This window comes from Astyanax mexicanus, chromosome 4 (genome assembly GCF_023375975.1).
Source record: "Astyanax mexicanus isolate ESR-SI-001 chromosome 4, AstMex3_surface, whole genome shotgun sequence".
In the NCBI taxonomy this organism is placed as follows: domain Eukaryota; kingdom Metazoa; phylum Chordata; class Actinopteri; order Characiformes; family Acestrorhamphidae; genus Astyanax; species Astyanax mexicanus.
Window position 1 is genome coordinate 6616807 of NC_064411.1, and position 23338 is coordinate 6640144.

Here is a 23338-nt window from a genome sequence, read left to right on the forward strand (position 1 = left end):
AACAAAGGAGCAAACATCATTCCCTCTACACTTTTATAGAAAAGTATTTCTCATCCTGTCCCTGTATTATTTTTTCAAACATATTATTTTAAATAATTAAATCATACTGGGGGGTATTTAGAATCTAGGGGGAGGGGGGTTTATAATCTAGTAGTTGGAGATGCAATAAAATACTTGCATTTACTTAGAAAAACATGTCAGAATGTCTGGTTTCATGGATACAGGTGTACAAATTTATTCATCACTTCATACAAATGCTTTCAACATTTTAATGCACCAGAGCCCCGTTGGCCAGACTGCGTCTGTTTCCACCTCCCACGACTAGGACGAGGGGTTGGATTTTGAGAGGCATGTGGGCCCGATTTCCAGGCCTTTTAAAACAAAAAAAGGATGGGGTTGCAGAAGGGTCACTCAGGGTCTGTAAACAAAAAATAAGGAATTAGTCTTTATGCAACCAGCAAATTATATAATGCAAGGACATTGCAATATTAACTTACTCTCAGAGGTGGGGATGTACATAGTGACACTGGGCCTGCTGGCCTGTTGGACCAGTAAGGCCATTTTTTCCCTCCGGTAGGCCATTGTCTCCTCGGGCTGCCAGTTCTTCCCTGATGCCCCTCAGAACTGATATTTTTTCCCCTTCAGACCTGAGAAGCTCTTCACTGCACTGGCACCTGATGGTTCTGCGCCGGCGAGTCTGGGTTAGTGAGGGGCGCAGTGGTGAGGCAGCAGAACGGGTGCAAGAGCTTCCAGACTGAGGGGATTCCGAGGGTTCAGGGGACAGAGCAGACCTTGAGGACTGACGGCCATAGCAGGGTGCGCCATATGTTGAGGGATCCTGGGCTGATATGGCTGATGTTGAGGGATCCTGGGCTGATATGGCTGATGTTGAGGGGGCCTGGGCTGGGCCGGCTGATGTTGAGGGGGCCTGGGCTGGGATGGCTGATGTTGAGGGGGCCTGGGCCTGCAGAGAAACAGATGTTAAAGGGCCAGGAGGAGGAGGGGGGGAGGGGGCTGAAGTCTGTGAGGTGTGCAAGCCACACACATCTATGCCCCCTGGGACTCCCTCCAGCACTTCTGGGCCTAGGATGGCCACAACTCTCTCCTCCTCAGGGGTAAGAGGGGGCAAACTGATGCTCCCACCACCAGACCGCTGTTGTTCTCTCCTTAGAGCTGCAGCCTTCCTCTTCGTAACACTGGAGTAGTCTCTCCATTTGCCCCTCATGTCCTCTGCAGTGCGTCTCCATCCATGACCCACTGCATTCACCTTTTCTGATATATCTTGCCATATTTTTTTTTCTCAGCATTTGTCACATTATTTTTGAGCTTCGAGAAAATTGTGTGCCGGTGTAGGTAGACCTCATCTACCAGCACACTACGTTCCCTGGCTGAAAATTGTGGCTTTCTTGCCATTGGTGCCTATTAGGCCTATAGGACAACCGGCCTTTAGCACTAGAGCTTAAATACTATAGGGTGTTAACAAAAAGCAGATGCATTGAGTTACCTAATTACTACCCTGGAGTTAACAGGGCCAGAGAATGTATCATTTACCACGTGTGTGTTTCTAGGCCTATACAAATGTTATCAATTAGTCTTTGTTTAATAATGTATATAACAGATAATAAATATGTATAGGCAACAAGCATAGATATTTTTGAAATGCCATAAATAAAACATAAAAAAGGTATAAAATCTCTATATCTCTGTTTTACTACCCTGTCAAACCGTGCTACCCTAGTTTATATGTAAACGTGAAAATTGTCAGAAAAAGCCCAATATTAAACATGCTTTCGGTAGGATATGCTCACTTATTATTACTTTTATTATTGTCAACCGTCATTTACGCATTTGTAATACTCAGAAAAAAAAGGCAAGGGGGTTCCGGTTGTTTAATGCACCAAAGAAGAACAGAATTACCATAAAAAAATTATAATTAAAAAAAAATTGTATCCGCGCATGCGCACTGGTGTTGAGAAGCACATTTCGATAGGTAGCACAACTCGACAGAATACCGGCCGCTGTCGAGCTCACCCTGCTGAGGCACTGAGTAACACACATTTCTCAGTTCTTATATTAATAAGACTCATTCAGAATGGTGATTATTTTATTTAAAAAGAATATTGCAATAGCAAATATGTGTATGTTTTTTTAGGTAACACTGTCTGTTACAAATAATAATTAATATATAGCAATTATTGTCTACATTTTACTTGCAGTTCATTGTTATTTTATTAATAGTATTGGTGTCCGTTATGTTCTGGTGATAATTACAATATAAATAGCCTAAATTATATATTAGTAACATATTTTTGGCATAATATTTGACAGATTGTGAGTTTTGCACGTTTTCTGCTGGGAAAGTCTGGCCGAACACATCTGGAAACACCTTAGTTAAGACCACGGTGGTTCAAACCAACATAGTTCAGACTTCCGTGGTACCAACAAAGTCCGATGGTTTCGGGAAACGGTCGTACTTCAGATGTTAGTTAGTTTAACGATGCATCGTACCACGTTAGTTCAATGCTAGGCTCCGTCGTTGTACGGGAAACGCACCCCAGATCTGTGCAGATGCGAGAGCACGGAGCCACATGTAACATGGAGGAGGCCGGATGCAAACGCAAGTCGGTTTTATTAGACATATTATAAACCAAGAAACTAGGACAAGAAAATAAACACTATGACTATAAAACAAAGGAATAAACCCGGTCCAAACAAACAAAGAAGTAAAATAAACTAACAAAGAATCAAACAATATAAAGAAAACAAACCAGAACTCCGTAGACAAAACACAGATTAACATCCAGACAGGGTTGAACAGGACAGCATCAAACAAAAAGCACGGCAGAGAACAAAGGAGAACATAGGGTATTTATACACAGGCACACACTAGGGACACCTGTGGAGGTAATGAGGGGGCGGAGTTACATATGAGATCGGAGGGGTTACCGATGACAGGGCGGGGCTAAGGCGGAGACAAGACCAAAACAAAAACAGAGCCATGTGAAGCACATGAATGACATGGGGAAGTAAACAAAACAAGAGAACAGAGGACAAGAGCAGGAAGGAACCAAAAATAAAGTAAAGACACTAGACAGACACAGACTGAGGTGTGACATAACCTCCATAACCTCTAACCTCTTTCGTGGAGCCGAAATTTGAGCAAAACGAGCCAGGCCTGTCTTAAAAAGCCTGGTTAGCTCGCTTCGTGGAACAGCCCCCTGGACTGTTTACCGTTTTGGATTTTTGGATCACCTCTGACATGGCTGCCTCGTGTATGAACATTGCACTGCCTTTCGACTCTGGTATGGTCTTTGCCTCCAGGTATCTGTTTGCTGGCGTTATTTACTCTTTGCTGTTTGACTTTTGTACACCCTGTGGGGTTTTAATAAACATCTTAACTGGATCCGCGAGTGTCTGTGTTCTGTACACCACCATGACATACTGAACACTGAAGGTTTTGTTTCTGTGTGTCTCCCTCTGCTGGTAAGTCTGTATTTATTTGCAGTTCATGCTCCACCAGTTTTCACTATTTCACCTTTAATATTTTTATAAAATTGTTCCATAATTTTTGGCAGATTGGTGAAGCTTTGTTCTTCATTTGTTTCTATAAAGGCGGAGTTTTATGATTTGTGTGTAAATCGCTGCTGTTGCAGCTGTTTTTATTAGTGCCGCTTATTTTTCCTTTACTCTTTCTTTTCTTAACCCCTTTTCTTAAACTCTTTTAAATATTAAAATGTGTTTTCTGTTTTAATAAGAATAAAAAAGGGTCTTTAGTATTTATAAATCATTACATTTACCTTTTAATAATTTTACACATTATCCCACTTTTATTGGAGTTTTGCAAAGTAAAGCAGATTATAATGAGCGTGCACAATATTGCATTCTAATATATAATATAATCAATTATTTGACATCATATGTAGTTGTTTTTATTACACAGTTTTCTCCACTGCGGGCAATCCCTATAAATATTTTCTAAGAGAAATTACGTTAAAATGACTAGAATAAGAATGAATCATCATTTTTTTAAACAATTTCTGTAGGGGTGAAATGCATAGATTATATATGTTTATAGCTACCAGTATTGCCAAAACACAAACTGTGAAATAAGAATTAATCTTTATTTTTAAAAAGTAACATGATTATCTGTCATTTGTACACATAATTACTGTCATTTTGTGGGTATATCATTATAAAATACAGTTTATAGCTTATAACAAAATATGCACAAAAAACAGTAAGGGAGGTGAGTAGCAGAGATGCAAGAAAATATCTGCAAATTAAGGATTATTTTCTGGCAACCCTGACAGACATTTCCTTTCTGTCTGAAAACAGAGAAGAACTGTTATGTTTTATGATTTTAAACTATACTGTACAGAACCTGGGAGGCGCAATGGATAAATAAAATAAAATAAATCACAGAAACCAAACTAAAACACAGTGCATAACCTCCGCGAAGCAGCAGAGGAGTTAAAGGCTCGGCTACAGAGAAGCCAACACAGCAAAATCTGCACAATGTATTATATAACTGTAACACTACAGCATTAATAATCAGCAGGTTATAAATGTAGATAATTGATTGTAATCACAGCAGCCCTGTAACAGATCATGAGCAGAAAATGCTCTTTTCCCTTTCTAAACTGGCAGCCCAAGTAATTAATCTAATTTTCCCTTAAAATACTATGACTTTAATCTCAAAGTAAACGGTTCAATTTTTTTTTAAAGTGACTCTAAATGCCATTATAGCAGATATAAACAGCACTGCAGACGTGTGTTTATTCTGCTTTTGTGCACATGAGATAAAAAAATTGTGCACATAAAAATCATTCACTCAAAATAAGAAATCGTTCACTCAAAAAAATCACTTAAAAGAAAGAAATCGTTCACTCAAATAAAAAAAATCGTTCACTCAAAATAAATTGTTCACTCAAATAAAAAAATTGTTCACTCTAAATAAAGAAATCTTTCGCTCAAATAAAAATAATTATTCACTCTAAATAATGAAATCTTTTGCTCAAATGAAAAACAATAATTCGCTCAAATAAAAAAAATCATTCACTTAAAATAAAAAAATCGTTCACTCAAATTAAAAACAATAATTCGCTCAAATAAAAAAAATCATTTGCTCTAAATAGAGAAATCGTTCGCTAAAATAAAAAAATAGTTCACTCAAAATAAAGAAATCGTTTACTCAAATTAAAAACAATAATTCACTCAAATAAAAAAAAATCGCTCTAAATTAAAAAAAATCATTCATTAAAATAAGAAATCATTCGCTCTAAATAAAGAAATCGTTCGCTAAAATAAAAAAAATCATTTGCTTACAATAAAGAAATAGTTTGCTCAAATAAAATAAAATAATTCACTCTAAATAATGAAATGTTTTGCTCAAATAAAAGTGATTCGCTCAAAATAAAGAAATTGTGCGCTCAAATAAAAAAAATCATTCGCTCTAAATAAAGAAATCGTTTGCTGAAATAAAAAAAAATTATTCGCTCTTAATAAAGAAATAATTCGCTCAAATAAAAAAAAAATCATTTGCTCTAAATAGAGAAATCGTTCACTCAAATTAAAAACAATAATTCACTCAAATAAAAAAAATCATTCGCTCTAAATAAAAAAGTTATTCATTAAAATAAAGAAATTGTTCGGTCAAATAAAAAAAATAATTCGCTCAAAATGAAGAAATTGTTAGCTCAAATAAAGAAAATCATTTGCTTTAAATAAAGAAATCAGTTGCTGAAATAAAAAAAGAATATTTGCTCTAAATAAAGAAATCTTTCCCTCAAATAAAAAAATCATTCATTCAAAATAAAGAAATCATTCACTTGAATTTAAAAATTCATCCTCTAGAAATAAGGAAATTGTTCGCTTAAAAAAAAACTCGTTCACTCAAATTAAAAACAATAATTCACTCAAATAAAAAAAATCATTCGCTCTAAATAAAGAAAATCATTCGCTCTAAATAAAAAATCATTCATTAAAATAAAGAAATAATTCGCTCAAATAAAAAAATATTCACTCAAAATAAAGAAATCGTTTGCTGAAATAAAAAAGTAATTTGCTCTAAATAAAGAATTTATTCGCTCAAATGAAAAAAAAATCCCTCTAAATAAAGAAATTATTTGCTAAAATAAAAAAAATAATTTTCTCTAAATAATGAAATCTTTTGCTCAAATAAAAAAATCATTCGCTCTAAATAAAGAAATCTTTCACTTGAATTAAAGAAATTGTGAACACAATCGTTTCAGTCAAATTTGAATCTTTAAAACCGCTGCTATCATGTGATAAATTAAAGAGAGGAGTGTTTAAACTGATTTTTTACTCCAGACCATAATAACAGAACTGGATGATTTGTTGCGTCTCTCTCGGATGTGATTGGTGATCAGAATGTTGGAATACAGTCCAGTCTTCACTAAACACACAGATCCACCAGCAGGGGGCGACACTGCATCTGGAACACACAGAATAATCCCAGTGTTTATCTTCACTTCCTGCAGATGAACTCAGGAGGGCTATAAGAGAGCTGACTGTTGTTTTATGATCTGAAATATTTTAGGAGTAACAAACATGCTAAAAAAGAAAAAAAAACAATTTTTCACGTGTGTGTGTGTGTGTGTACCTATATCAGCACAGAGGTGTGTAAACGTTTTATTCTCCTGCTTCCAGCTGGCTGAGTTGCTATGGTTACAGATGATGATGCTGTCCCAGACTGACAGGGAAAGGGCGACGCCTCCAGGTGATGTCACTTCCTTCTCCTCACAGGTTTTTTTTTATAACAGGTGGAGTTGATTGAGAGGTCGTGACCTCTGCAGGTGAGGGTGATGTCACAGGGGTCAGCTCTGTTATAGCTTAGCATTGTGACAGCAGATAGTGTTGATGTTTACTCAGTATCCTGATGCTAAAGCTAAAGTAGCTGTAGCTGCTTTTGGTCAAAATCGCTCTCTATTACAGAAATACAGCTTTTTACAAGTGCTGTTTAAAACCTGAACAGTACATTTATGTTTATTTATACAGTGGCTTTCAAAAGTATTCATACCCCTTGAACTTTTTCATATTTTGACGCATTACAACCACAAACATAAAAAATATTTAATTTAAATTTAATGTGAAAGATCAACACAAAAGTGGTATTCAATTGTCAAGTGGAAAGAAACTCTTTTAGGGCATGTCTCCACCAGCTTTGCGCATCTAGTGACTGAAATTTCCGCCCATTCTTCTTGGCAAAACAGCTCAAGCTCAGTCAGATTAAAAGGAGAGTGTGTGTGGACAGCAGTTTTCAGATCTTGCCACAAGTTCTAGATTGGGTTTGACTGTGCCATTCTAACACATGAATATTCTCTGATCTAAAATGTAGAAAAGCAGCACCAGAGCATAATGCTGCCACCACCATGTTTCACAGTGGGGATGGTGTGTTCATCAGAGTGATGTGCAGTGTTAATTCTCTGCCACACATAGCGTTTTTGCATTTTGACCAAAAATTCAACTTTGGTCTCATGTGATCAAAGCACCTTGTTCCACCTAAGCTGTGGTTCTCTGCATTTCATCCAGAGTTACCATGGGCCTGTGTTTTCTTTGGACTTTATGATGCTGTTTACTCCCCAATATTCTCTTAACCATCCTCTGAGGCCATCTTGGAGCAGTTGTATTTGTACTGAGATTAGATTATTAGCAGTCATCAGGTAACTTCTGAATGCAATTGGTTGAACTCAAAGAAAACTTTTGCACACCACACTTTTTTTAGTTTTTTATTTGTAAAACTAAAAAAAAAAAAATCCCCTTTCACAATTGTAAATCACTTTGTGTTGGTCTTTCACATTCAATTCCAATGAAATATATTTATGCTTGTGGTTGTAATGTGACAAAATATGGAAAAGTTCAAGGGGTATGAAAACTTTTTCAAGTCACTGTAGTTCACTATTAAACACACATAATGCATCTTGCAGAATGTAGTGTACAGATGATGTACGCTAGAATTTCCAGTTGTCACGTCTGGTGTTGTAGGCGCTCCCTGTCCTTCCACACTTAGCTCCAACGGAGGTTCTCAGTCAAACAACTACAACACCCAGAATGCACCACACACTGACATCACACACGCTGCTGATCACGTGACACCTCACCTGCCCCGGCCAGGAAGTCCTGAGTACTGATGATTACCTGTATTATTTAAGGTCTGCTCACACACACACACGCCGCTTATTGCCTGGTTTCGCCCACATTACAAAGCGCTTTTCTCTGTTACAGTTTTCTCGTGTATGACCTTGCTTTTGTTTTCTCGACTCTGATTTTTGCCTTGCCTACTCTGTGGATTATTGTGTATTACCTGGAATGCTTATCGTTTACGTTTTTTGGATCACCTCTGATACTGCCTGCCTCGTGTATGAACGCTGGACTGTGTATTGTTTCTGATTCTGGATCTTCTCTGATACTGCCTGCCCCGTGTACGACCATTGGACTGCCTCACTATCCGGTAATGGTCTTTTCCTCCTGGTATCTGCTTAACAGTATTATCTACCAACTGCTACTGTTTTGTTTTGTACCCTGTGGGTTTTTAATAAAATCCTTAACTGGTTCCGCGAGTGTCTGTATTCTGTACCCCACCATGACACCAGTATATATCATAAAGCAGTGTGGTGGTGTTTTTTCAGACAATACAGAAACCGAGATGGTTTGTTTAGTCGTTTCCTCCTCAGTTTTATATCTGTAGTAAATTGTGAATAGTGAAAGAGTTAATTAGTGAACCAATAACTATTAACTTTTATCTGTTTTAATATAGATATAGTGTTGTATTAAAGAGTACCTTTGTTTTCTGTAGTATATTAAAATATGTTAAAATAAAACATGTCTGATGTGCTGGAATGACTTACCTAAAACAGGGAGTCGATGCGCACATAATGTAGTTGTCTTTTCTGTATTGGATGCTTTTACTTCATACAGTCCATTATCAGTCTTTTTGTAAATTCTTCAGGGTCAGGCTGCAGGTTTCCTCAATAAACTCCACTCTGTCTTTATAACGGGGGGAGGGCTTAATATCTTTATATTGTTTATAATATTTTAGAACAGAAACAGATCCACTAAACACCCAGAAAAACTCATCAAACTCTGATACAGATCCATTTATCTCCAGCTGAACAGAATCACCAACCACTCTGAACACGTCACTGGATCCTGCAGAGAGAAAAGAGAGAAGAGAATATGTTGAACATGTTGCTGTAGAACAGATTTGTAATGACTTAAAACTTTACAACATGTTATTAATTACTTTACAATAAGTGTATGTACGTTTATTACAATTATATCATGTTATTTCTGTATTGGAGCTGTAAGAATGTGTAAATATTTAATGATCAATGTGTTAAACCGTTATATATATATACTGTAATCTATACACTCACTGTTATAATACAATGTATCTGTAGTTACATTTTGGTGCCAGAATCTTAATTAATTTTAATTTGGGTGGAAATGATCAGAATTGTTGATCAGAGAGACTGCTTCTGGATCCTTATCCTGGTCTTGTGTGACACTGTCAGATTTTATGTGGTTCGGTTTTCTGGATGTTGTGTTGAGCATCAGTGAGAACGAAGGGTCTTCTTGGTTTATTTTAGTATATTTTAAGGGATATAATTTCATATGTTTTTATAGAGTGTTTAATCTTTTATGGCAGTTAAGAACTGAGGACTGCACGTGTACCAATGATCTGGAGATGATTTGTAAAGAAGAATGGTCCAAAATACCTTCAAACAGAAGCCAGACTCTTACTGGAAGTTCATATATACATATATATACTCTGTGATGTGACAATAAATAGGATTTGATTTGATATTTGATGTGATCATCAAATGTGTGCATCAGTGCTGTTGCGTTATTCTGCCTCAAGGTGGCACCAGTGCATCAGTTCAGGTATTTTAATGTTGGGTGGATTATAGACGTGGAAGCTACCAGTGGTGATATCAAAGTTTATCAATCTATTAAAGGGGACATAAAACATTTAAGTTTGTACAAGTTTCCTAAGGGATTAAATATACTGGAATTTAAATAATAGTGATAGTAATGGAATGAAAATATAATGGGGGGGGGGGGGGTTATATAAAATGTTTACACACTAAATTATAATATATTTATGTTTGTTACGTTTGAGCTAGGGCGCCGCCATGTTGCCTGTGCAGCGCTGGTGACGTCACGAGGTTGGTTGGTTTAAGAGCCCAGTTACAGAGCTAGCGTAAAAGAGCTTGTTGTTTGTGGAGATTATGGATGAAGACGAAGCTGAACTAGGCTAACGTGGAGCATTTACTCAGAGATCTTAACTGTATAAACCTGAGCAGAACTTTTCAGATGCTTTTCTGAGAGAGAGACGTTTTGGGAGTGTTTATTCTCTCTCTACGTGGAGCCGTGCTGAAACCCTGCAGCGCGTGCACAGCAGGTACTGCCATCCAGTTAACCAGCTAGTTTATATACATTTAGCTAGTTAACATGTAAAGTCCAGAGTTCATTAAGACTGAATAAAACGTACATGATTTAAGTGGATATTGAAACACACAGGCGCTGTTTGGTTGATAAACCGTTCAATTTAGAAGTTAGAAAGCTTACTGGGTACTTAGCTTTATCTAGTTAGCGTTAGCTAGTTAACTAGCGTTGGCTAGCTATGGTAAGATAGATAGATAAGTAGCAGTAAAATAATTACACAGAATATATTTGAAATATATTATATACATATCAGTTGACAATGTTTGGCAATCACACTAATATTGTATTCAAAGAAGGAGCCTTACTTTTGATACAGAAAGTAAGAGCAGTTATAATTTATAATAAGTAAACAATCTGTAATATATTCACGCACTTGTTTGAACACACCACACAAAGCTGACAAAACAACAAGTCACAAGATTATTACACAAAAAAATAAGTATTACATAGAAAACTATTACATTAAAAATCCACACAAATTATATATAATATTGTATTATATACAAATATTTATTATTAATAAAGTAAATCAAACAATTGCGTTAAGAAAATTTAAAACACCCTTACCTCCTGCCGAACACTAAAACTTTAATCTTACAAAAAATCCCGTCATAAAACATTATTTTAGTATCGCTAACAATGTTGTAAATCAGTGCGTAAGAAACTGTGTTGAGTGCGCACCGCATTTCCGCAGCGTGAGGCTATTTTTCTAGATTTTTTATCTTGTACACTACTTAGGGAGCCTAATGAAGAAACACAGTGGCTGCGTCCAGAAACCCCAAAAGTGTCTCCTTTTTCCTACCGATCCTCCTCCTTTCCTCCGTGACCCGGAAACTGATTTCGTGACGCCATCTTGCCGCCTGTCCGAATACCATAGGAGACGAAAGAAGCCGCTTAAAATTCTCCTGTAGTAGGCTTCCATTGAAGGATACATCAGTGTATCCTACTCCGGAAGACTTTTAAGGATTTTCCAATGACATCACTGCATCCACGCCCACAGAGCACGCGAAAAGCAGTGCGAGGAGCAGGCAACGCCCAAATATACGTCATAAACATATTAATTAACTAGGTTCCTTATCTAATTATACAGCCAGTAAAGCACTAATATATATTTTTGTTTAGATAAGCTGTATGCTCAGTAAAACTTTATTAATGTTCCCATATTTGTAACATGATGTATATATATATCTCACTGGCCAGAGATGCGGCCAAAATGCCTGGGAGTAAGCAGGATTTTATTGGAATATCTGAATATTTAGCTGTGTGACAGTAATGTTCCATTGATGCTGTTTCATCTAATATTTTTTCACTTCAACATGTATGCAAAATATAATATGTATTATTATATTTATTATTTATTAAGATTTGTTATTTGTTTTATTACATTCAATGAAATCATATTTTACTATTAAAATAATTTAATATTTACATATGCAACCTTCATCAATGGCTAATCAGGCTGCACTTTGAAGCTTGATCTCTAGAATTTGGAATTGTGTTTATTGATCTCTCGTTTTTATTTTTGTATGTGGAGCTTTATTCAGAAGCTGTGATTGGCTGGGCAGTATCCGGCATGTGCTAAAAGTGAGCGTTGTGATTGGCTCAGTTCATCGGTAGTCAACATCCTATCTAAAAGGGATCAGCTGTCCCATTTCCCCAATTACAGCTCCTTCCCTCCATTCCTCCTCCTCCTCTCCTCTCCTCGATTCCTCCACCTTCTTCCGGGGTAGGAGAGGAGGAGTAACAAAAGTTTCTGGACGCAGCCCATGTCTCCTATAGACATAAATATTACACACATTATGAGCCACGAATATCATCTGTTATTAATAAAATAAAAGCTTAAGTGAATATATTTTCCAGTTAATATAGAGTATTTTAAGCTGAATGTAAAATAGGGGACCCTGTAATTCAGCAGGTCTTGTCTCTGGGGGCGCTTAGCTACCTAGTTACAAGCCATAGCAACCGCTCACATAGCCAAGTTCTAACACCACTGTGGCTAAATACACTAATTACAATATAAAAGACACACACAGGGGACAGTATGAACACCTACCCGCTGTTTTACTGCTGTTTTTAGTCTCTTTAATTCTACATGCTAATCGCTAAATTAGCTTCAGTCTCCTAGCTTAGCTAGCTAGCTCAGAGCAGGTAGATAACTAAGTTAGAAGCTGCCCTTCTAACTTACCTGTGTCTGGTGAACCGTGTTGTGTAGTAAAACTAATATATTATATTATATATATTAACTATATATTGTAGCAAGGAACACGTTTTTTGACAAAACAAAAGTTTTAATTATCCGGATCCTAGTTTTATAATTTGCAATTTTCCATTTAATTTTATTTTCAACTTCCTCTTCCTTATTTTCCCAGTTAATTTCAGCACATTTATCTTTTGTCATAAAGTCCTATAATTTTTATTTGATTTTTATTTGCTAAGTTCAAAAATAGAGGATCATTTTATCCCATCCAGATGTCTTCTGTTTTATCCAAATTGAATTTTGCTCCTGCTACGTCTTCATAAATTCTATAATCTGGAACTCTTTCTGATTTCTTACGATTACTGTGATGTCGTCATCAGCAAAGTCTGTAAGTTTAAAAGATTCTTTACCTAAGATATCAATTCCTTTAATTCTGGTATAATTTTTAATTTTATTTAAAGGGGACTAACTGCTAACACACACATAAGACTGCACTTAAAGGGCAGCCTTGTTTGAGTCCTCTATGTGTCTCAAATTCTGTTAAAATACCCTTTAACATTAATTTAATATAATAACTTGATCTTATGAAGGAAATTTGGTGGAATACCATAGTGCTGCAAATCATTCCATAAATATTCCCTGGACACATAGTCAAAAGCCTTTTTCTGATCTAAAGTAATTGTATAAAATTCCTTATCATTATTTAAATTCATTCATTTATTATAAATCAAGGTAATCACAAATTTAAAGAACAAGTCATTCATTTTTCCATCTCTAATGCCTTTATTAAAATAATTTTGTAATAAACTATAATAATGTCTTATAACATTTTGCAGGTTAACCGTCTGGTCCTGGAGTTTTCCCATCATGTAAATCCTTATTTACTTCAACAATTTCTTCCTTTGTAATTGGTTGACATTGACGAGAGGTCCTCTGCTTGTAATTTTGGACAGCCTGATAAAAATTGTGATTTTTTTTTGTTTCCTTTATAATTTTCTGCTTTTCTTTTTTGTTTTCTATTACACTCCTCTCAAATCCCTTTAATCATCTGCGTGACATTAAGTTCTCTCAAAAGTGTCATTTTAATAACTCAATCTTGAGCTGTGTTAACATTATTAATTATAAATTTCTTGTTGTTATAAAAACAATCAATATAGATTAACCTTCCAGGAATCAATTATCTGTAATTAATTATTTCAAACAATTGATTATAGAATAATAAACCAATTCCATCAGCTTTACATTCTCCAATAGAAAGGAAGAAATAACCATTATCCCACATTTTTTTGGATTTTCTATATCTTCATATGTATTTAGTTTTGTTTACTGTAAACACAACACAACAAATCTCTGCTTTTTTTCTTTTAAGTATACAACATTTCTCATTCCTGTTCTTTTTAGACTGAATCCCCCAACACTGCATAGTGCAATATTAAGTCAGACAGAGGAGATAAAGAAATGTTTATTTCTTTTATTTTTCTTAGTGTACTGTTCATTCTGCTTCTAACCTCCTTTTTTAGGTTTACTCTTCCGTTTCTTTTTGTTGGATGCAGCAGCCCCTGTGCGTATGTATGGTGGTAGATCTTGTCATATATGGAAGGAGAGGTGATGAAGGAGGAGGAACTTGGTTTGCTTGTGTTTCGGCTGCTGCAGACTCGTACTCCTCGCTGCTGTCTCCTTCAGACGAGGTGCTGGTGTTCGGATTTCCTCCGTCTGTCTCTCCGCTGCTGCTGCTGCTTCCGCTGCTACTTAAATCTTCATGATGACGGTCATTTCCATCCTCTACTCTTTCACTTCCATTGTAGAGAGCTTCACTTGGACCTGGTTCCTCCACTGCGTCTGGTTGAACTCGGTTTGGGTGACTGATCGTTGGACGTGTCGTTAGAGGGATTTAATTTCTTCAGAAACTACTTCCTCTTTTTGTTTCCACTTACTGTCCACACAGTCACCATTATTAAAATACACACCTAAAATTTTTTATTTGCTCTTTATCTGGAACATCGACTATGAACTTCTTTCTTTGATCCCCAATCCAAACACATTCAGATTTAGCCATATTAAGCTTTGCACCAGAAACTTTTTTATTAAATGTATAATATTCCATTATAATGTCTAAGTCTTTTTTTGTTGTAATAAAAACTGTAATATCATCTGCATAAACTGTGATTTTAACTAAATAATCTCCTCTTTTAATACCTTGTATTCTTTCATCATTATGGCTAGAACATAAAGGGCAGAACTCAGAGGATAATCTTGTTTTATTCCTCCTATCAGCCTTGGTTTTTCTCCACTCATCCATTAAGTTTTTCTGAGTTAAAGTTAGTTGAATTTTTAAGAGTGCAGGTACGTAACAGTTTTAGTTTTTATCCTGACGTAATTTTTTTAATCTAACTTCATGACCAACATTCAACCTGAAATGAATTTCTATTTCTATTTTTTTAGTTTCACTGAAAATTGTGGGAAAAAAATGTTAATCCTATGAATGCTCTGTAAGTTCATATAAATCAGCAATTTCTGAACAATATCACCACCGTTTTTAACATATTTTTCTATAATTTACATATATTTGACAAAGTGGATAAAACAAAGACCATGTCATGTCAACCACCCTTATATAAAATGCAGAACATCTCAAAGACACTAGATGGAGGCAGTACTCCTTTCTCCCAGCATTATTATCGCAGTGCGGGGAGGAGCACTTTTGGACGGGTAGCAGCAAGGGCGTAGGAGCGGGCTTGATATTGGGGGGGACACATTTGCCAATATGAACCCAAGCCCACCCAATAGTTTCCTAGAACAACATTTGTGGAAATTACTTTTAATTAAAAGTAAATTATTATTATAAGGTGATTTTACAACCTAAACATGTTACTCCACATTACAGCTACTGTTGTTAGAAAAATTATGCAAGCAATGTCTGAATTATGTACATATGACAAAAATTTTCAGTTATCACCTAATATTTAAAATAATATAACAGATTATTATTATTGTTATTATTATTATTATTATTATTATTATTATTATTATTATTATTATTATGTATTGGCATGTCAATTCTGTTATATATTTACATTTTCTCCTGCACTTTTATTTTTTTCTACTGAGAGCTCTTCTTAAGATGGTGTCCTTTTATGTAAAAGAATGTAACTTTACGTTTCATAGAGACTTTTATAAACGTCAGGATATGTGGTCTTACTGTGAACTACATATGAACAGAAGTCAGGTTACAGCAGTGTTTCTCAACCCAGTTCTTATATATTCTACTGCATATTAAAACTGTTCTGCATATTCTACAGCTTCCTCTGGTGGATATACATGATTAATTTAGGCTCCATAGGGGGCTAAAGGATTTTAACAGGTAAACTCAGTAAATGACTGTTTATTAGCTGATCAGGTGGAAAACACTAGTTTAGGGCAGTGATCGGGGTTAAGTAACTGCTTTAAACTACCAACTTAAAGTACTGTACGAAATTCTGGCGATCATCTACATCCAGCTTCTAGATAACTAGTTAGTTAAATCAATTTTCGTTCATTATAGCTCACAGTAAGTCCTGTAATCCTAAATGAATAAACAGTTTGAAAATTAAAGTGATTAGCTGATCAGGTACAGGGAAACATTACATATATATTTTATTTTTTACCTTTAACCCTGACTCCCAATCTAGCTAATTCCAAAGATAAGCTTACACACTAACACAGCTGCAGTTTATTAATCACAGTGGGTTTAAACTGTGTGCTGATTCAGAGACGTGTATGTTTAACCAGCTATCAGAAACATATCATCACAGTTGAAGTGGTTAGCCTATCGTTACCTTTCTTTTAGTAAAATCTCCGTATATCCAGATCTGTTTTAAAATCAGCTGAAGCTGCTGCGTCCCGATCCCGCTGCTAAATCTCACAGCGAGGGGGCGGGGCTTCCCCAACAGCAAACTGCCTCTGCTCCGCGCGCCGCAAAACCAGCAAGCTGATTGGCTGTTTCTACTGAGAGGCGTGACTTAATACCTGAACCGGCTCCGTGATTGGTCCGGTCTGTCTCCTCATTAATAGTACAGCTGACCTGAGCGAACTGATATCATTTTTGGGGGGACAAATCCACCTGTTTCTAATATTGGGTGGGACATGTCCCACCCATCCCCCCCGGTTCCTACGCCAATGGGTAGCAGAACTCGGCAGAACACCCGTCTGAAAACTGGGGGTTTTACAGTTGTGTGGGAGAAACTTCAGACTCATGAATATTCAAATATTCCACTCAGCCTTGTGATATGATTAGCTGACAATAGCCAAAAACGAACGATAGCTCCCCCCACCCAGCGTCTATTCGCTGTGAGAGAGCAAGGGGGCGGGGCTTAGAGAGAGACAGGTGAGACTCAGGTGAAGGAGGAAGTGAAAGTAAGTTCAGTCTCCGCCATTAGAAGAGGACAGAAGTCCGGATTCACTCGGTAAGTTCAGAACTGAAGAGAATGTAGAACAGAACCGTGTAGCTTAAAGTCAGAACCGGTTCTAAAGGTTCCTCAGATCCAGAACCGGTTCTTTAAGCTCAGCTCAGTGTCCGATTCCACTGGAAGAACCAGGATCAGCATGGAGATCTGAACCGGGCCTGGATCAGACCTGGACCTGGTCTAGATCAGACCGGCTGGAGAACAATCAGCTGTAACAGATCAATAATGCTGTAAACTGAAGGGAAATGCGCAGATATAGATTGATATTTATTGATCACAGTGTAGTTTATGCTGTTTAAAGCGCATTACTGCTTAATGTGGACTTTGATCTGTTGGGGAGATAAAAACACGGAGCTGCTATAAAGGCGTGTTTATATGCAGTAGCGCTGTTCAACCAGCAGGGGGAGCAACGGAGCTCAAGATCACGTGGTGTGTTAGTGTTTTTAAACCTGCTGTTTTATATTATACTTAAATAATCTCTCTATTCTGATTCAGTAACATAATAATAATATTGATAATAATAGAACAGTGTGTATATTTTTTATAATGTTGTGTAATGCAGTAATATTACTAAAAATAATTAACAGTAAATGTTTCTGTAATCTGTAGAATAATGTGTAATGAGGGTAAATCACACCGTTATGTATCGTTCTCTGTTTGGTTTGTTTTGTTAGTTTATCAGGTTTTGTTTAATGCAGTTCTGATGATAATGTCATTATTGTAAGAATAAAGGTTTTATTGTAACGGCTGATCTGTTCTCAGGGGTCGGTGTCGGCAGTGTTCAGCTGTGTGTGAATGAAGAAGAGTAAATGATGGATCTTCAGAACTCCAGCAGTGGAGGAGGACCTCCTGTCCTAAAGTGAGTAAATTAAGTGATGGGTTTAATATGTAAAGTAGTTTTGTATTGTAATGGTTTCAGCTCTAATCCTGGAGCTGTGATCTGCATATTTTACAGTTTTAAAATATTGAGAACAGAGTTTCTCCTGGACCAGAGTCAGAACCCTGTGCTGTATTTAAACACAGAGAAACGCTTAACAAACCAGCCAGTTATTCTTATAGTAGAATGTGTTTCTAATCTGCATTTAAAGTAAAGATCTGCCTTTAATATCTAATAGTTAATATTTATAATATGTTTCCTTCTGGCACAGGAACAGTATTAGGTGGTGCCTGTAGTGATTTTATGCTGTTGCTAGGTGGTTGCTATGGTATGTGGTGGTTGCACATTTATGTTACAAAATATCGTCCATATTTTTTAACATAAATGTGACAATTTGCTCAAAATCTGGATCGGATTAGTCTGTAGTGAAAGTGAACTCTGAACCAGATCCATTGTGAGGATCCGTCTCGGATTTTACCACACGCTGTCTGGGTTTACATTAGCATTAGAAATGAGGAAATCCTGATGTGCTGCATTTATATAGATCAGATGGAAGTGATTGGGTTTGTTATTAAAGCTGTGGATTGAAGCTTCTCACAGAAAGACTTGTTCTATTCTGTTCTGTATCTCTGTTAGAGTTCAGTATAAAAATATACCTTTTAGTTTATAATACAGTATAATTGTGTAATTGTGTAGCTCTTACCAAAACATGTTATTAACTAGTCACAGATCTATAAAATACATATAGTAAATATGATCTAATCAGGTGATAACATTGTTACATCACATTACTCCACACTTTACTCTCATCATGGATCATCATGAAGATCTGTTTACAGGAGGAAGAGAGCAGCATCTCCAGCCCCCAGTGGAGTGTCTATGAAGAGTGACCGGTCCATGATGAATCCTCCAAACTTCAGCAGTGGAGGAGGAAGCTCTGGGTCTCGGTACATCACTGCACTAAACTACTGTTCTGTTCTGAGAGTGAAGCTCTTCAGTTCCTGATCTTTATTAAAGATGTGGTGTGTTGGAGTTTCACTGTGTAAATGCTGGAGTTTCACTGTGTTTAATGTTAACAGAACTGAAACCCAGAGAGGAGCTTCTCCAGAACCCAGCTGTGTTTCTATGAACAGTGACCGGTCCATCGGGGATCGTCCTACTTTCAGCAGTGAAGATATGACCTCTGACCCACAGTGAGAAACACATCACTTACATCATTTACTGATTTTTACTATAATTTACCCTTTTAAAGCATAACACACACACACACACACACAAGTTTTTCTGTATGTAATGAATCAATCAATATCTAAATAATTTTCTTAATTTTGTCAGATGAAAAAAAAACAGTATTTTGCATTATTCAAAAACATGTTTAGAAAAGTATTATATTGTAATAAACTGCAATTCTTAAATGATCGTAAGATTTGCTTACTAAATGTATTAATGAAAACAAACAATATATTTAATATTTAAACATTAAACTCACACCTTCAAATATTGAACAGTGCACCATGTGACCTACCAGATATCCTTGAATAAAAGCATCAGTGTTAGATTGGCAAAACTAAATTATATTTTATATTATAATTTAGTTATATCAATCAAATTAAAACATTAATTGTATTAATCACAACAATATCCTGTGAAGGGACAACAATCATTGTGCAGTGTCTTGTGTCTGGCAGACTAGATTATTATTGCTGTATTTCTAATGTCAGTATAAATGAGAATATTTTAATGTAACTGATTTTAACTGAGAGCTTTAATGCAGGAAATAAACACCAGAGTAGCTCCATATTCCACCTTTAGCAGCCTGGAACGAGAAAACATGCCTTCAGCTGTGTGTGTGTGTGTGTGTTTGAGCATGGGGGAGAGAGAGAGAGATTTGGAGAAATAACTTGAATTTGACAAAAGTAATACTAAATATAAATTCTATGAAAATAAATAAATGAAAATCTGACATTGATTTTGAACTGTGCTTCAACATAATTGTTTTAAAAAGTAAACTCATTAAACAGGCCTGGACAAACATGATGGTACCCCTAAAAATAATGTGACTAAAGGCACATGTTAAATCAAGGTGTGTCCACTAATTAGCATCACAGGTGTCTAAATCTTGTAATCAATCAGTGGGTCTATATATATAGGGCTACAGGTAGTCCCTGTGCTGTTTGGTGAAGTGGTGTGTACCACACTCAACATGGAAACAAGGAAATAGTTGTTTCAGTAGAAAATTTAATTAAATTAAAAGCATGTTAAAGTTAAAGGTTATAAAACCATTTTAAGCAGCTTGAATTTCCTGTGACTACAGTTAACATATTATTCAGAAATTTAACATCCACAGGACTGTAGCTAACCTCCCTCCCGCAGGAGGAAAACTGATAAAAAATTCAAAGAGACGGATAATACGAAAGGTAACAAAAGAGCCCAGAAAAACTTCTAAAGAGATTAAAGGTGAACTTTAAGCTCGAGGAGCATCAGTGTCAGATCACACCATCACTGTTTGGGCCAAAGTGAACTTAATGGGAGACGACCAAGGAGGACACCAATGTTGAAAACAAAACATTAAAAGCCAGACTGGAAATTGCTAAACTACATGTTAAGAAGCCAAAAAGCTTCTGGAACTTTTTGTCAAGACACATCAGCTCTATGTTTACAGATGTATGGTGGAGGCTGCTCTGTTATGTTCTGGAGCTGCTTTGCTGCATCTGGTACAGGGGGTCTTAAATCTGTTCAGGGTAATAAAATCTCAAGACTATCAAGAGATTCTAGAGAGAAATGTGCTGCTCAATGTCAGAAAGCTTGGTCTCAGTCGCAGGTCATGGGTCTTGAAACAGGATAATGACCCAAATCACACAGATAGAAACACCCAAGAATGGCTAAGAGGAAACATTAGACTATTCTGAAGTGCTTCTATGAGTCCTGACCTAAATCCTATTGAGCATCTTTGGAAGGAGCTGAAACATGGAGGCGTCTGGAAAAGCTCTTTCAAACCTGAGGCAGCAGGAGCAGTTAACTCATGAGGAGTGGACCAAAATACCTGCTGAGAGCTGCAGGAATCATTTAATTGCAGTGATTACCTTAAAAGGTTGTGCAACTAAATATTAAGTTAAGGGTACCATCATTTCTGCCCAGGCCTGTTTCATTAGATTTTTTATATATATTTTAAATAATTCTGTTGAACCATGAATTTGTCAGATTCAAGTTATTTCTGTGACCATTGTGGGTTTTTCTTTCATTAACCGCGGGGTACGAACAGTTTTGTCCATGTGTGTACGTGTGCTCTGTTCTGTCCTCTTTTATGCTTAAAACCCAATTAATGCTACTTCTGCTGAAGTTGCTCTGCTAACGTATCTAAAATATTATTGATGGTAAACTAAAGCTTATATAAGCACTGAATCGTTTCTCCTAACTGTAGGAAAAATGTTCTCCACTCAAAGCTTTATGACACAGAGCACATTAGCGCCATATGGTGGCCAAAACCACAAAGTGCTTTATGTGTCTGGTGGAAACTAGGATTATTGCTTCTAAAACTATGTTCCAGTGTATTGAAAACAGGACATTTATTGTTTCTTTAATAGCATTGAATAAAACTTCATCATCTGTTGTGCATGTATTTATCATCTCAGTTGCTGGGGTGAGTACATACATCCAGGAATGGGAGTATGTGTTCTAGTACAATACATAGAACAGTAATGTATTCAGAATAAATTAGAATACCGTTTAGAACATGTTTTGTTTAGTAATTCTGGAGAACTTTTTTGCTGTTTTCTTTCTAATTACATTCACTTTGTTGCTGATTGGCAGTGTTCATCATTTATTTCTATTTAAATACTGTGTTAATTGTAGAACAAAATAACTATTGACACAGTGGTTCTAAGCAAAAGGTTCTTTGACGTACGTCAAAACTTCAGAAAAAGAGAGAGACAAAAATCTTTATTTACATTATTAGACGGTAAAGCTCTGTTTTAACCTTTAAAGAAACATTTTGTCAGTCCTAACGCTGTCAGTCTGCTCTGGACTGACAAACTCAAACTCCATTTCCCAGCATTCTCGCTTTCAGGACTACAATGACTTATCACAACCTGTGAAGCTAAGGTGTTCCGGTTCATTCAGCTACTGATATCTCACCTGAACTTTTGAGTATAAATACCCTTATTAGTTGCTGAGAATTGAATCTAGGTTCCCTAGCTCTTCTACGACAGTATTCCTGATGCATTTAGAAAATTATTGATTTAATGCAGGCTTTAATTACAGAGCAGTTTTTTATTTGTACCTCTTATTTGCTTATATTCTTTATTTTATTAATACTTTTATATATGCTTTTGCATACCTCAGGCGACTCTGTTTGTGGCTTGCAGAAATGGCTTCTTTCGCATCACTCTCCCATACAGCTTCTCCTTGTGCAAAGTGTGCTGTATTGTTGACCGATGCACAGTGACACCATCTGCAGCAAGATGATGCTGCAGCTCTTTGGGGGTGGTCTGTGGATTGTCCTTGACTGTTCTCACCATTCTTCTTCTCTGCCTTTCTGATATTTTTCTTGGCCTGCCATTTCTGGGCTTAACAAGAACTGTCCCTGTGGTCTTCCATTTCCTTACTATGTTCCTCACAGTGGAAACTGACAGGTTAAATCTCTTTGTATCCTTCCCCTGAACAACTATGTTGAACAATCTTTGTTTTTAGATAATTTGAGAGTTGTTTTGGTGAGCCCATGATGCCACTCTTCAGAGGAGATTCAAATAGGAGAACAATTTGCAATTGGCCACCTTAAATACCTTTTCAAATGATTGGATACACCTGGCTATGAAGTTCAAAGCTCAATGAGGTTACCAAACCAATTTTGTGCTTCAGTATGTCAGTAAAAAGTTGTTAGGAGTATTCAAATCAATAAAATGATAAGGGTGCCCATACTTTTGCACCAGTCAAATGTTGGTTTAATGCATATTGCACATTTTCTCTTAGTACAATAAACCTCATTTCAATCCTGAAATATTACTGTGTCCATCAGTTATTAGATATATCAAACTGAAATGGCTGTTGCAAACACCCAAATATTTAGAACTAAAAATGATTGATTAATAGGGGTGCCCAAACTTTTTCATATGACTGTACCCCTATTAGTTGCTGAGAATTTAATCTAGGTTCCCTAGCTCTTCTACGACAGTATTCCTGATGCATTTAGAAAATTATTTAAATACAGAGCAGTTTTTTTTTTATTTGTACCTGTTATTTGCTGATATTCTTTATTTTATTAATATTTTTATTAAAACAGAAGCTTTTTAGATCAGCTGATTTATTCATGTGGATTACAGTGTGGATTTTCTGTTCATCCACAGAAAGAACAAAAAC

The 23338-nt window shown here is 36.2% G+C and overlaps 3 protein-coding genes across 9 annotated transcripts in view; 1 reads left to right on the forward strand and 2 right to left on the reverse strand.

Moving 5' to 3' along the window:
- Nucleotides 1-23338, reverse strand: part of LOC111188977 (NACHT, LRR and PYD domains-containing protein 12) — a 900554-nt gene that overhangs the window by 499611 nt on the left and 377605 nt on the right. The gene's annotated exons all lie outside the window — the stretch shown is intronic.
- The window catches only part of LOC111196387 (NACHT, LRR and PYD domains-containing protein 12-like), a 798826-nt gene that overhangs the window by 331284 nt on the left and 444204 nt on the right, over nucleotides 1-23338 (forward strand). The window contains exons 1-4 of one of the 5 annotated variants that reach the window (XM_049477032.1): nucleotides 16934-17106; nucleotides 17869-17965; nucleotides 18823-18930; nucleotides 19063-19176. The exons of 3 other annotated variants lie outside the window; for them this stretch is intronic. In XM_049477032.1, the coding sequence (XP_049332989.1) occupies nucleotides 17916-17965; nucleotides 18823-18930; nucleotides 19063-19176 (272 nt within the window). In that variant the 5' untranslated portion in view covers nucleotides 16934-17106; nucleotides 17869-17915. Of the gene's footprint in view, nucleotides 1-16933; nucleotides 17107-17868; nucleotides 17966-18822; nucleotides 18931-19062; nucleotides 19177-23338 lie in introns of those variants that run through there. One more of the 5 variants, XM_049477033.1, reaches the window with a different exon arrangement.
- The window catches only part of LOC111196674 (gastrula zinc finger protein XlCGF49.1-like), a 238905-nt gene that overhangs the window by 138454 nt on the left and 77113 nt on the right, over nucleotides 1-23338 (reverse strand). The window lies entirely within an intron of this gene.